This window comes from Pseudorca crassidens, chromosome 4 (assembly GCF_039906515.1).
Source record: "Pseudorca crassidens isolate mPseCra1 chromosome 4, mPseCra1.hap1, whole genome shotgun sequence".
Taxonomy (NCBI): domain Eukaryota; kingdom Metazoa; phylum Chordata; class Mammalia; order Artiodactyla; family Delphinidae; genus Pseudorca; species Pseudorca crassidens.
In genome coordinates, this window is record NC_090299.1 from 75430044 (window position 1) to 75445486 (window position 15443).

The 15443-nt window shown below is 39.5% G+C and overlaps 2 protein-coding genes across 7 annotated transcripts in view; one reads left to right on the top strand and one right to left on the bottom strand.

Annotated features, from left to right (window-relative positions):
• CRACD (capping protein inhibiting regulator of actin dynamics) overlaps window positions 1-15443 on the top strand; it is a 314918-nt gene that overhangs the window by 297206 nt on the left and 2269 nt on the right. The gene's annotated exons all lie outside the window — the stretch shown is intronic.
• The window catches only part of AASDH (aminoadipate-semialdehyde dehydrogenase), a 35190-nt gene that overhangs the window by 15896 nt on the left and 3851 nt on the right, over window positions 1-15443 (bottom strand). For 4 of the 6 annotated variants that reach the window (XM_067736085.1, XM_067736084.1, XM_067736083.1 and 1 more), the window contains 2 exons: window positions 12351-12676; window positions 3859-4051 (listed from right to left, as the gene is read on the bottom strand). In XM_067736085.1, the coding sequence (XP_067592186.1) occupies window positions 3859-4051; window positions 12351-12676 (519 nt within the window). The remainder of the gene's footprint in view (window positions 1-3858; window positions 4052-12350; window positions 12677-15443) is intronic. The other 2 variants (XM_067736088.1, XM_067736086.1) reach the window with 1 other exon arrangement.

Genomic DNA, 15443 nt, shown 5'->3' on the forward strand with positions numbered 1-15443 from the left:
GCGGCACGCAGGTTCTCTAGTTGAAGTGTGCAAGCTCACTAGTTGTGGCGCACGGGCTTAGTTGTCCCGCAGCATGTGAGATCTTAGTTCCCTGACCAGGGATCGAACCTGTGTCCCCGGCATTGTAAGGCGGATTCTTTACCACTGGACCACCAGGGAAGTCCCAAAATACATATTCTTGTTTTCACTTTTAAGTCTTACTTCCTAAGCGTCGCCTCATGTCTGCATAGCTCAGATGTCAACCAGTGACTGGACAGATTGTCTGTATAGATGGATCTGTGTGTGGATAGGGGAGCTCATTCAAAGTTACGTCATTTTCAAGTCTGATCCAGCTTTTATTTTCCATGGGCTCTTTTGTGTCTCTTATGTGCATGCACATAGCCTCAAGGTCAGTCAGGAATGTGCTTGCCCTCCTCACCATAGCAACCTCAGGCTGTTGGAGCTGTAGGCCCTTCTTGCTGGCTAGAATGCCACAGATTCCCTTTTCTAAAGCAAAATTCAGCAGTTTTTAAAAACATAAACATATTTCTGTAAAAAAAAAAAAACAAAAACAAAAAAACATATTTCAGATAGTTATATGCCTTTAGTTGATTTCTAAAGTGTTGAAATGGTTATTTTTGTCAATTTTGTCCAGCTTTATAGTTGCTTTTTGGGAAGAATATCTGCCAATCTCCTCACTTGGCTATAGCCAGAGGTTACATGAATGAAGATTTTAAAATGGCTTCTTTCAATAAAAGCTAAAAGGACAACCTGAATTTTAATTTGGGGAGATTATTTAAGGTCATGGCTTGTCAAAATATTTAAGCAGTAGGATGACCCTATATCCCAGTACGTACTTATTGTTCCAGATTACTATCTGGGAACTTAGTGCTTTCATTCACTCTCAGGATTCCAAGTTTTTGGTAATAAATTACAGTGGTCATCCTATTTATCCTGAAATGATCCTAAATCAAGCTCTTAACTGTTCCACCAAGAGTTTTTTGGGTTTTTTTTTTTTAACAAATTTATTTATTTATTTCTTTGTTTTTATTTTTGGCTGTGTTGGGTCATCACTGCTGTGCGTGGGCTTTCTCTAGTTGCGGTGAGCAGGGGCTACTCTTCACTGTGGTGCATGGGCTTCTCATTGTCGTGGTTTCTCTTGTTGCAGAGCATGGGCTCTAGGCACACAGGCTTCTGTAGTTGTGGCACGTGAGCTCAGTAGTTGTCACTTGCGGGCTCTTGAGCGCAGGCTCAGTAGTTGTGGCACACGGGCTTAGTTGCTCCGCAGCATGTGGGATCTTCCTGGGCCAGGGCTCGAACCCGTGTCCCTTGCATTGGCAGGCAGATTCTTAACCACTGCGCCACCAGGGAAGCCCCCAAGACTTTTATCATATGGAAAATCTCTTGTCAAAATGACGACTGAATGGTCCTGCTCTCCATTTTCAGTAAAGCAAATCTGAAACATTCTGGCCTAATTTCTAGTGTTAAGGATAATTTCAACTTTGAACTCTACAAATGAATGCACAACTATGAATATTCAGCAAGGTAAAGCATAGTAACACTTTTCGGATACTCATAAACTGAAATCATCAATTTATTGGCACAGGACAACTCAACATCCTTTGCTACCAAATCATCTTAGGCATAGGGAAACAGGACTTAGCAAATAACAGAAAAAAGTGATAGAAAATGTTATAGTTTTCTTCCAGATTGCCTAAGTAAAACTTTATGTAAAAATGAAAAACACTTATGTTGACACTTTGGTAGATAGCAACCTAAGATTTTGCTCTAACTAAAAGGTTTCACTTTTAAAAGGCATCAAGTTTAAATAATATAACTTTGTTACCCAGAGTATGCAAAAAATTCCCAAATATACTTTAGGTTTGTAAGAAACCAAATACTGGCCCTTTCTTCGCAAGAGAAAACTCTTATTCCTGAGATAAAGAGGTTCTTAATTTCCTCAAAAGCTTAGTCCATCTCACTTTGGGGCCCTTCTCTCCCGCAGTAACTCAAGATATTCTATTTTTTCCAATTTTCAAAACTTTAGTAGCATGTATTCTCTTTGAGAGCTTTTAAGATCCTTGCTTAATATCCAATTAGGTTTGGGCAAGGTTATTTGTAAATAAAATCTGTACAAGAAGCTCTTAAAAATATATATATAGGGCTTCCCTGGTGGCGCAGTGGTTGAGAGTCCGCCTGCCGATGCAGGGGAAACAGGTTCGTGCCCTGGTCCGGGAAGATCCCACATGCTGCAGAGCAGCTGGGCCCGTGAGCCATGGCCGCAGGGCCTGCGCGTCCGGAGCCTGTGCTCCGCAATGGGAGAGGCCACGACAATGAGAGGCCCACGTACCGCAAAAAAAAAATATATATATATATATACATATATATATATATATGTATATATATATATATATATATCCATGATGACTTACATATTATTTGGTAAGAAATTGACTCTGGAGGGAAAAGATGAACGATGATAATAAAATAAAGCAAAAATTCACTATAAGACATGTGTCTTATACAAAAGAAAGGTTAGCCTGTCAGCTTTTGTGCTTCTCTTCCTTACTCAAACCAAGTCAAATGTGATCTGCTCATAATATTCCAAGTAGATATGTATTGTGAGTTATATAAAATCACAATGAAACTATATGCAAAATTTGCTGTATTTTGGGAACAGAGTTAGTAAATGTGTATCCATTTCTCAGAAGGATCTATGATCCCAGAAAAGTTAAAAAAAACACTGCTAAAGTAAATCTATCTGAGATTGTGTTTTAACATTAAGCAAGGGGTCAGATTTAAAGAGGTATAAGACACTATTAAGGTACTTAGCAAATATTCCCTGAAAAATTATGCTCCTTGAATTTTACAGGAAAATAAAATTGTATTATTATTTTTTTTTTTTTTTTTTTGCGGTACGCGGGCCTCTCACTGTCGTGGCCTCTCCCGTTGCGGAGCACAGGCTCCGGACGCGCAGGCTCAGCGGCCATGGCTCATGGGCCCAGCCGCTCCGCGGCATGTGGGATCCTCCCGGACCAGGGCACGAACCCGTGTCCCCTGCATCGGCAGGCGGACTCTCAACCACTCTCAACCACCAGGGAAGCCCCTAAAAGTTGTATTATTAAAATCGTGCCCAGATTCATAGAATGATTCACCAAGAGATGAGAATTTATACCACTGATACCTAGCAAAACTGCATTGCTATACTCATTTCATTTATATATAATGGTTTTTTTAATAGGATGAAAAACACATTTCCTAAAAAGAAAGTCAGCATCAAATTTTGTCTCTGGGAAGAAATTTAACATCCTCTCAAGTCTCATTTAAAAAAATTTTCATTTATCATGATATGCATATAATTTTATTAATTCTCTCTAGTTTCATTAACCACTTGCAGTGTTATATCTTAAGGCTAGAGTACAAGTCACATACTTTCACATATATATTTTTTAAATCTTCAAAAATGCCAAACTTAAAAAATACATTTTTTAGGTTAATATAAAACATACCGATGTAAAAATCAGAAAATCTAAATTTCTAAGTCAATTATAACTTAACTTACTTAAAGCAGTTTTTAGTGGGAAACACAATAAACTCAATACTTTAAGACAAGAGAGGCATATCCCAATGGATTTGAGTAAAAGTTCCCTTAGTTATTATAGTATGTACAAAGTGCATAGTAAAAGAATTTTCTAGACAGAATTAACTGATTTTTTTCATTCTCAAACAAATGACATCATCAGGAAGACAGCCCTTGACATTCTAACTAGATTATCATTAATCCATTGTAAAGAGCTACAGGAATATAAAATATTCTCTAACACACTTAAAATATTGAATAATTAAAAACAAAACATTTCATTTGCTACTAAAATGTACCTGTAAAATAGTCACTCTGTGATGGGAAAAGAGAACAGCAGCTAATTTTGATGGGAGCACTTTGACAGAAGTTGGTACAATAAGCAGAGAGGCACCACTTGATAGAGCAACAAATATTTCCACAACAGAAGGATCAAAGGTCAGAGGTGAAGCCAGAAACAAAACATCCTCCTGAGTGATCTCAAAAAGCACCCTAAGGCAAAACAGAATGTAATTATGAGAAATGCCTAACATTTAGTGAACACATATCCTAAAGAAGTATTTATAACCATTAAGTTTCCAGATGTTGGCCAGATTTTTTTTTCTCTTAGATTAACCAAAACGGTGCTATTAATTTTAAAACTCTTCTTTATAAATATAAGGATTAAAAGCCATTTAAAGCAAAGCCACTTTTTACCATGACGTATTTTATCATATGTGATGCCCTTCTGATGCGTCAACTTGACTGGACTGAATTACAGTCCTCAGAATTCCCTTTCTATTGATAGTGTGTTTCCCATTAGGGTAGAAGACAAGGGATATTCTCTCTAGACAGTTGGAGGACAGAAGGCGGACAGCTGTCATTTGACAGCACACACACCTTCTCCCATTTATTCAATCAAACACTAGCTTAGGTGCTGCTGTGAAGGGATTTTGTAGATATGATTAAAGTCCCTGATAAGCTGACTTTAATCAAAAGGGAGGTTATCCTGCGTTGGCTGGATTTACTCAGTTGGAAGGCCTTTAAGAGAGTGTTTAGGCATTCTCTGAAGAGACTCCAAACAGCAGCTGGATCAGCAATTAGCTAGTTCAGCAATTACTCTCCCTTTCCCCTGGATTCTCTTTCCTGACTTGCCTGTGGACAAGCACATGCCTGTGGGATTCCAGTCTGTTCACAATCACCCCTAATTGTCTACCCAATGGACTGCAGTCTTGCTTACCAGCCCCACAAGTGTAAGCCAATTCCTTGTAATAGATCTCTGATATATACTCCCAGTTCTGTTTTTCAGGTAGAATCTTGACTTATTCTATACTACTTATTGAATGATGATTAATAGAGACCTCTGACTCCCTTTTCCCACTATTTGGCATTTTCTCTCAGTAACTCAACAAAGAGCAGAACAGAATATATGTGATAAGGGTATTATAGAGCATGGATGGTCAGCAATGAGCCTATAACACTCTTCAATTTAAAGACACAAAACTCATTCTATCTAAAAGCAGGGATTACCTTAACTTCAAAATATCTTCAAGTATGGTATTGTGGGCACCCACTTGGAACCCCAGGGTTGGTATGAAGATTATTTTAAGCTGAAGACATTTTGGATTCAACAGATGCAGAAAGAAGCCTTCCTGGAGCTTCCCTTTTCTGATTGATAGCAGAAACTTCTGGGGAATGAGACTACCATAAATTCCATCTTCAGGATGACTTTTACTCCCAAAAGTACACCAAGAGTAAACCTACCATAAACCCCCTCTACTGGGGAGTTTTATGGCCCTGACGACAGGATGAAACTACCCTCATATGCATAGGCCAACATTACCACAAAGTTTCTTATCTGCTTTTGTCTTTCCTAAAGAAACCAATTTGTATTTCCCATAGAAGCCTTTCTTCCCTTCCCTTTCCCCTACTAAGTTAGGTAGATAAGCCCCAACTTTAAGCATTTAATGATGGAGTTCAGAACATGCTATCCCAAAATATGCAGCTCTGGTATATTGACCATTTTGAGTTAAGTGCACTTGAAAAACTGCAAAACAAAAACACTCTGACCTTCCTGTTTTTCATAAAGGCAGATGAAATTCCCACATGAAAGATGTCCTCCCTATACCAGAAGGAAAGTAATATTCTTAATATCAAGGATGAGACGCTGAAAGCAAGAGAACTCTATACAAAACAGACTTGGTTAAAATAATTCTTATCTTCCTTTAGCCTCCCCACACAGTTTAGTCACTCTTCCACAATTGCCTCTCTTTGTTTAACCTAATATAGTCTTGTCATCTCTTTGGGTCATTCCTTATGAAGGATCCTGTGTCACATAAAACTTGTTATACTTAAATGTATGCTTTTCTTCCATTGACCTTTCTTTTGTCAATCTAATTCTCAGACCTAGCCAAAAAGAACCCTAAGAGGGTAAAAAGTGATGAAATAAAATTTACGTTTTAAGGTGGGAGAAGACAATTTAAACATAAAATTCCCTGTGTCTGTTTGGGTCTCCCCCACCTCTTTTCCAACTGTGCAGCGTGCATCTACATTACACATTAACCAAGCCTCCTCAAAGATGTGAATGCCTCCTCCACTGTAAAAGATCGTTTATCCCCCCTGTTTTATTTATTTTTGACTGCGTTAGGTCTTCACTGCTGTGCTGCTTTCTCTAGTTGCGGCAAGCGGGGGCTACTTTTTTTTGCGGTGCACGGGCTTCTCATTGCGGTGTTTTCTCTTGTTGTGGAGCACGGGCTCTAGGTACACGGGCTTCAGTAGTTGTGGCACGCAGGCTCAGTAGTTGTGGCACGCAGGCTCTAGAGTGCAGGCTCAGTAGTTGTGGCGCACGGGCTTAGCTGCTCCATGGCACATGGGATCTTCCCGGATCAGGGCTCGAACCCATGTTCCCTGCACTGGCAGGTGGATTCTTAACCACTGTGCCAACAGGGAAGCCCTAAATCTGATTATAATTTAATCTAATTATATATTTGTGTCTCAGGTAAGCTAAAAAAAATCAATGTACGATAAAAGCTACACTCAAACTTCAATTTTTAATGGACTTATTCTTCACAAATATTGTCTGGTTTCCTAGTTAGAATTCAGGGGAGAACATATAACAGGCTTTCAATAATGCTTGAGCCCTGAAAATCATTTTTTTTGTCTCAATTCTGTGAACAAAGTGGGCAGTGTTAAGCATTCATGGAGAATCTGGAAGTTAAGGAACGTAGCTTAAGAAGTATCCAGTATAGGAAAAGTTAAAAGAGACAGATTTTAAAGAAGAAAAGAGATAGCATGGAACAAATATTTGTTGAGCTTACTACTTCTGAGGCTTACGTGCTGTATATCTAACTTATTGTTTCTCATTTTCCCAACCACCCTATGTTGCAGATATGGTTATTACCACCATTTAAAAATGAGGAAAAGGAAATTCAGGGAGGTTAAGTAACTTGTACAAAGTCATAAATATCAACTAAAAAAAATAGTACTTAAATATCATTTTTAAAAGGCTTTACAACTGTATGTTCCTGTTTTAATTTCAACAGAATATCCAAGATATGTAATATTAGAAAAGATGTCCGTCCAACAATTTATTTTAGGAAGGTCAACTGAGAAGAGAATTCAGCAAGAAAAATAACTATAGTTCTTTTTTTTTTTTGGCTGCGTTGGGTCTTTGTTGCTGCGCACAGGCTTTCTCTAGTTGCAGTGAGCAGGCTACTCCTTGTTGTGGTGCACGGGCTTCTCATTGCGGTGGCTTCTCTTGTTGTGGAGTACGGGCTCTAGGTGCAAGGGCTTCAGCAGTTGTGGCTCGTGAGCTCTAGAGCGCAGGCTCAGTAGTTGCGGTGCACGGGCTTAGTTGCTCCGCAGCATGTGGGATCTTCCCGGACCAGGGCTCAAACCCATGTCCCCTGCATTGGCAGGTGGAGTTTAAACCACTGCGCCACCAGGGAAGTCCATGTAGTTCTCTTTAAGATATGATTACAAAAATATATTTAACAAGATAAATAATCTAAACAAATATATAAAAAGGATAAGTTTTGCTGGGCATTCCTTCAGAGTACTATATTAAGTCATCAAGCTCCAGAAGTAAAAGGGGGCTTAAAAAAAGAAGCCACCATAAAATAATAGAAAAGTTCTACTTTTTTTTTCTTTTTTTTACTTTTTTTTTAACTTCACTGAGCTACTTTTCTTGTTTGACTGAAACAAAAGGAGTTTTAAATTTCCACTTCATTTCTGACTCTGCAATCAAACTAGGTAATTGTGCACAAAAAACAAAATAGTTCCTTATAAACTAAAAGCTCACAGGGCTTCCCTGGTGGCGCAGTGGTTGAGAGTCCGCCTGCCGATGCAGGGGACACGGGTTCATGCCCTGGTCCGGGAAGATCCCACGTGCCGTGGAGCGGCTGGGCCCGTGAGCCATGGCCGCTGAGCCTGCGCATCCAGAGCCTGGGCTCCGCAACGGGAGAGGCCACAACAGTGAGAGGCCCACGTACCGCAAAACAAAAAAACAACAACAGAGAAACCCTAAAGGCTCACAAATGCTTATACAACTAAAGACTATATATTTGATGCACAGCTATTCAGCTTTTTTTTCTTTTTTTTTTTGGCATAATCTAGAAAGATTAGTAAATATTTTAAGGGAAGTTCAATTCCATGTTATCACTACAGAAGATACTGTATCTGTCTTTGTAAAATGCCTGTGGGCATAAACAACACAATTCTTCTCACATGTTCTTATAAAACAATAAAGCAAAAGACAAACAACAAATCAAAGTCCCATAATCTGCTTTCAGAGAGTAGCACTGTCACACCTAAAAAAAACAAAACAAAAAAGGTTTACCCTCACACAGTTTACTGAGTTTACTGCCTATATTAATAGGACTTACTATTTACATTGTCTTCATTAGCACAGTTTTATTATTCTAGGAGATTCTAAACCAAGAAAACAGAAGTTACATATAACTTTACTGTTCATTAATGAAAACCAAATCATCTCTTTAACAAAAGCATCAAAAACGGTTTACAACCCAAGACTCTCTGAACCTCTTTTCTCAAAAGTTCCTTTGCTATTTCCACCAATCCATCATTGTTATATCACAAACCTTACCCAATCCTTAAATTAAGCCCCTGTATTGAAAGGTCTAGGGACCTCCCTGGTGGTGCAGTGGTTAAGAATCCACCTGCCAGGGACTTCCCTGGTGGTGCAGTGGTTAAGAATCTGCCTGCCAATGCAGGGGACACGGGTTTGATCCCTGGTCTGGGAAGATCCCACATGCCGCGGAGCAACTAAGCCCGTGCACCACAACTACTGAGCCTGTGCTCTAGAGCCCGCGAGCCACAACTGCTGAAGCCCGCGCGCCTAGAGCCTGTGCTCCACAACAAGAGAAGCCACTGCAATGAGAAGCCCACAACCCGCAACTAAGAGTAGCCCCCCTTCGTCGCAACTAGAGAAAGCCTTCACGCAGCAACGAAGACCCAACACAGACAAAAATAAATACATAAATAAAGAATTCGCCTGCCAATGCGGGGGACACGGGTTCGAGCCCTGGTCTGGGAAGATCCCACATGCTGTGGAGCAACTAAGCCCATGCACCACAACTACTGAGCCTGTGCTCTAGAGGCTGCGAGCCACAACTACTGAAGCCCGCGAGCCACAACTACTGAAGCCCACGAGCCACAGCTACTGAAGGCCACGAGCCTAGAGTCCGTGCTCTGCAACAAAAGAAGCCACCGAAATGAGAAGCCCGCGCACCGCAAAGAAGAGCAGCCCCTGCTCCGCTGCAACTAGAGAAAGCCCGTGCACAGCAATGAAGACCCAATGCAGCCAAAAATAAATAAATTAGTTAATTAAAAAAAAAAGATCTACCTTACTTCAAAATCTCAGTAAATCAGATCCTGCCCTTCTCCCTCTGAGACCATCATACTCTTGGAGGTAGGCAGCATTCTCTCCTACCAATGTAAGCAATAAACTCAGCTTTATCTTACTATCAGGTTATTCTGATAATATCTGGGGAGTCAGCTGAAATTTGGTACTTCCTAGCTTGGTGATTTAAGTCCAAATCAAATAGAAAATTTAACATCACTGTTTCAATTTCTAAATTGGATATCTGAACATTTCATCTTTCAGAATCCAATTATTTAGCACTTTGCTTACTTGTGAACCTAAAAGTAAACCAAAAAGCGTTTAATAAGCAAATAGATTTCATTAAGTTCAAGCACAAAATAGCTATCAAGAAATCTGTACACTCTACTCACAAATTAGCCCCTCATCCCTCACTGAGCACATATTTGCTCTCACCTTACAGACAATTCCTGCCTGTTAGGCCCAGTGCCTCTTAGTCAGCTGTCTCTCCCACCTCTCCTAGATTCCAAATCAGCTCCACTCTCCTCAAGTTGCCTGTATCTCCATCCCCACCTCACTTCCCATAACGTTAGCATAGGACATTGCATCCTATTTCTTTCTAAAGTTACAATCCATCAACTTCCTCTAACATTCCTTATTACATAAAGAATTTATGTAACTTATTATCCCTCTTATCCTTTTAAGGCTCTCTAAAGAACAGAGAGTATTTTAAATATCATCTCCTCCCATCTCAAAGTATCTTACTCCTTTACCATATTCCTACCACTTGATTTTTCTAACCAATCCTCTCTACCAGGTCTTTATGCTCAGCCTACAAGTCTCTCCCATCTAAAAACAAAGACAAAAAAGCTACACCCTCCCAGAATCCTTTCTCTTCTATTAAAACTAGTTTCTAGAAAATAACACTTTACTTTTGTTGTCTCCATTTCCTTATCTCTCATTCTCTTATCTCCAGCCTGTACTGTTCAGCCCTGGGAATTAGAAGTGAAAGCACTAAAGACCAGATTGTCAGGACTTCCCTGGTGGTCCAGCGTTAAAGAATCCGCCTTCTAATGCAGGGGGTGAGGGTTCAATCTCTGGTCAGGGAACTAAGCCTGCACACTTCAACTAGAGAGAAGCCCACACACCACAACTAGAGAGAGAAAACCTGCACACCAGAACTAGAGAGAAGCCACCTGAAGAGCCCATGCACCACAACAAAAGATCCCACACGCCACAATGAAGATCGTGCATGCCACAACTAAGACCCAACGCAGCCAAAAATTTAAATAAATAAATAAATAAATAAAATATTAAAAACAAAACAAAACCAAAAAAAAACAGATTGCCAATTACAATAGATACCTCTGCAGCATTTAACCATTCCTTCCTTCTAGACCTGGGCATCCAACATAGTAGCCACTAGATACATGTGCCTACTGAGCACTAACAATGTGACTGGTCCACATAGAGATGTTTAAGTATAAAATACGTGCTAGATTTTGAAAATAATTAGTATATAAAAAAGAATGTAGGACTTCCCTGGTGGCACAGTTGTTAAGAAACTGCCGCCAGTGCAGTCGACACCAGTTCGATCCCTGATCCAGGAAGATCCCACATGCTGCAGAGCAACCAAGCCCGTGCGCCACAACTACTGAGCCTGCACTCTAGAGCCCACGAGCCACAACTACTGAGCCTGCACGTTCTGCGACAAGAGAAGCCACTGCAACGAGAAGCCCGCTCACGGCAACAAAGAGTAGCCCCCGCTCACTGCAACTAGAGAAAGCCCTTGTGCAGCAACGAAGACCCAACACAGCCAAAAATTTAAAAAATTAAAAAAAAAAAATTGTAAAGTACCTCACTAAATTTTTATATTGATTACATATTAAAATATTTGGGGTATACTGAATAAGATATATTGTTAAAATTAATTTCACTTTTTACTTTTTTTAAATTAATTTATTTTTGGCTGCGTTGGGTCTTCATTGCTGCACACGGGCTTTCTCTAGCTGTGGTGAGCGGGGGCTACTCTTTGTTGCGGTGTGCGGGCTTCGCATTGCGATAGCTTCTCTTGTTGCAGAGCACGGGCTCTAGGCATGCAGGCTCGGTTGTTGTGGCTCGAGGGCTCTAGAGTGCAGGCTCAGTAGTTGTGGCACACGGGCTTAGTTGCTCCGCGGCATGTGGGATCTTCCCGGACCAGGGATCGAACCCATGTCTCCTGCATTGGCAGGTGGATTCTTAATCACTGCGCCACCAGAGAAGTCCCCTTTTTACTTTTTAAATGTGGTTACTAAAAAAATTTTAAGTACATAAAACTTATAATGACATAAAATTACAGATGTGTCCCATGAGCTTTCCATTTCTATTTCTGTTTCCTCCTCTGATTTTCTAAGCCTACTCCTCTCTGGTTCCCTTCCTCCTCTATTTCCTCCTTTCTTCAAAAGTTGAGAATCTCAACTTTATAGAGATTTCTCATTTCCCATAACAGTAAAACCAACTCAACGATGCTACAAGAGTAAACTTAATGAAATGCAAAATTTTTTAATGGTTCCTTGGATTAAGTTCAAACTTCTCCAACAGAGCACACCAGGTGCCTGCCCCCTCAGGTCATACGACTCCTACCCTCCCACTCTTCAGCTCTGCCCAGTACACTCTAGCAAGCCAAACTCCTTCTTTCTCCCATACCTCCGTAGGTACCTCTGCCAGGAATATGTTTCCTCTCTTCTTACTAATAATTAAGAAGCAAAGCTTCCAGCCATATCATTTGATTGCTGTTTGGCTCCAGGTCTGGATCAAACAGGTAAAGCCCTACTCTGCTAAAGAGAGCTAAAGTTCAGATATAGCTGAAACAAGAGACCCAAGTACTTAGGACTGTCAATTTAGGAACAAGAGTTATAAAGAACAGGTATTTCAAAATTCATTTTTCCCTTTAAATTACAAGTTCTGAAGAAGGATTCTAAGGATAGAACTTACCGAAAGTGCTGGATGTTTGGCACTATACATGCATGAGGGACTCTGACAATCTTAGGTATCCCCGTGGTGCCTGATGTACGGAGAACATAGGCCAAGCAATGCTTTAGCCTCACATCCATGTGCTCTTCTAACTTTTCTTCACTGCTGTTCTCAGAATTCACATTCTTTGTCATTTTTTCTTTTTCATATGTCTCTCTTCTTATGCTATTATTTAGCATCAAGCTCACCTCAACATTTTTCCAGTGAAGTCTGAAGAGTACTAGGTCATTATGTTCTACTGTAAACATATCATAGTTCAATAACGTTTCATAGGAAGATTTGAATTTCTATGTTAAATGGGGAACAAAGTTTTACAACATTAATATGTTAAAACGCATTCTCTTTTATATAGAATATTAAGTATTCATTTACTCATTCAACATAGCTTTTTTTTTTTTTAAGTACAGCTGACTTTTGAACATGGGTTTGAATTGCACAGGTCCACTTATATCCGAGGTTGGTTGAATCTGCGGATGCGGGTACCAAGGACAACTGTAAAGTTATAGGCGAATTTTCCACTGCGCAGAAGTCACTGCCCCTAACCCCTGAGTTGTTCAAGGGTCAACTGTACTTGCTATATATCCAAGAATAAAAAGATAAATGAGAAACCTACAAGAGTAAAGTGCGTTGCTTACTTTCAAACTCATTTTTAAAATAGAGACATAAAAACACACAACTGCAGTGCAATGTGGTGTAATAATGAAATATGCTTTAAATGTGAATGAGAACAGGGGATTTCCCTGGTGGTCCAATGGTTAAGACTCCATGCTTCCACTGCAGGGGGCGCAGGTTCGATCCGTGGTCCGGGAACTAAGATCCCACATACTGCGGCACAGCCAAAATCAATCAATCAGTCAATCAAAAAAAAAATTAAAAAACATGAATGAGAACAGAGAAGGCTGAACTTAACTTGCCTGGAAGGTCAGAGATTGATTCTTCATATGTAATATTTGTGTGTTATAAGTAGCTATTCTCCAAATAAAGAGGGGTACTTTAAACAAACAAGTCAATACACAGTATCTGACCTGACAAAGCTGGTGTTATGGAGAACAGTAAGCATTCCAATAAGCTGCAGAATTGGGGAAGATGGAGAAGATAAGTAGTGCTGTTGATAGGAGATGAGATGCTAATCCTTAATAACTGTGTACTCAACACCAAGGAGTTTAGACCTTAACCTGTGATGGGATCCAACAGAAAGTGGCAGTAGCACAGACTAGACTTTGCTTGTCAAGGAGAGACTTATATGCAAGACTCTGATAAATGAGAGCCTTTAATGAACCTTTCATAACAATTCAGATATGCTATATGGGCCTGAATGGTCTGTTGCAGCAGAAGTAGACAGAAAGGGTCTATGAAGAAAGAATCAATAGGACTTGATGACTTTCTGGATAGGGAGTGAGCTTGAGAAGATTGCTGAGTTTCTGGCTCAGTTACTTGGTAGATGGAAATAGATTAATACAGAAGTTTCCTTTGAGTATATCTTTTTAGGTTGATAAGCAGCAGCTTAATGAAGCATAACAAGTTTTCACAGTAAAGAAATCAATTTAAACGAGAGGAAAAGATCACAACCCAGGACCAGGAGTTTTCTGTTTGTGTCTGTGTTGTGGTTTTAGGTGTAAGGTGTGGTATATTCTGTAATGTAAAAAAAATTAAGGCCCACATATTCTTAAGACCTAGCTCAAAAACCATCCTCCTCCATTAAAACTGTCCTGTCTCTACTGGGCTACGTATACTTCACTTAGGGCAATATCACACTATGCAGACCTGGGAAGTACTAACCTTTTCTCTCCAACTATATAAGCAACTAGAGGGCAAGAATCATATTTTAGACTGCTTTCACATACCAATGCCCTCCCAAACACCCTGTCTCTAGTGCAGAGTTTCTCAATCTAAACACTACTGACATTCTGGAACAGTTAAATCTTTGTGGGGACTGTCTTATGCATTGTAGGGTTTTTAGCAGCATCCCTGGCCTCTACCCATTAGAAGCCAGTGGCACCCCCTTTCCATCATGACCATAAAAAATATCTCCAGACATTGCAGAATGTTTCCTGGCAGGTAAAATCATGGCCAGCTGAAAACCACTACTCTAGTGGATCATGGGCATACAGTAGATGCTCAATAAATACACTGATTGTTCCTGTGTTAAGTGAAGGAAGAACACTTACACCATCATCAAAATCATGGAACAGGAAGCAAGGTACTTTCTGTAGGGTTTGCTGCTATGTACTCAACTCCTTCCTATATGCAGTTATGAAGAATAGCTTGATATTGACAATTAATTCTCCCACCCACCCACCTTGTCTATAAAAACTTTCACCAAGGTTGTTAAAAAAATGAATATCACATCCTCATTTTAGTCTTTCTAACTTATCAACAAATAACCAATGTGAGGAACAGAAGAGAAAACTGTGGCCAGACACTGATATATGTGTACTTAGAAAATATTTATTAACTAAATTAATACTTTATTGTCTCTTTCTGGAGGCCTTACTCTAATACCCATTATTCTCTAGGAAGTCCTCCATATAATATCTGAAGCTTTTGAATTGTCTTACTGCTATATATTACAGATATAGATGCATACACATATACACAAATAGGTAAAATTCATTTAAGTTACCCCCAATATAAAATGGTTCATATAGGTAATGGGCTAAATGATAGGCTAAATTGAATATAGTTTCTATAATGTTTTCTCCATGGTAAAACAATATTTTATAAGCAAGAAATGAAGAAATAATAATGAAACATGGGGTACCCTGCTTAACATATAATACCAATTCTTGCCCCTAAAGCAGTGTTTCTTTGCTAGATCTCTGGTTGGCAGTCACTTAAAAATAAAAAAAAGTAATAAATTTAGTTTTCCAGAAAGGTCTGGTTTAAGTGCCAATCTCTTTTGCAAAATCTAAGCTTGGATATAGTTCTTTAATGTTGCTGACCACTGTAAGTTACCATAAATACACCAAGATAAAAGTATCAAGTATTATAAAAGTTTCCTACTATAAAAACAACTTTGGAAAGAGAAAGTAAATTCAAAACAATGCACAATAC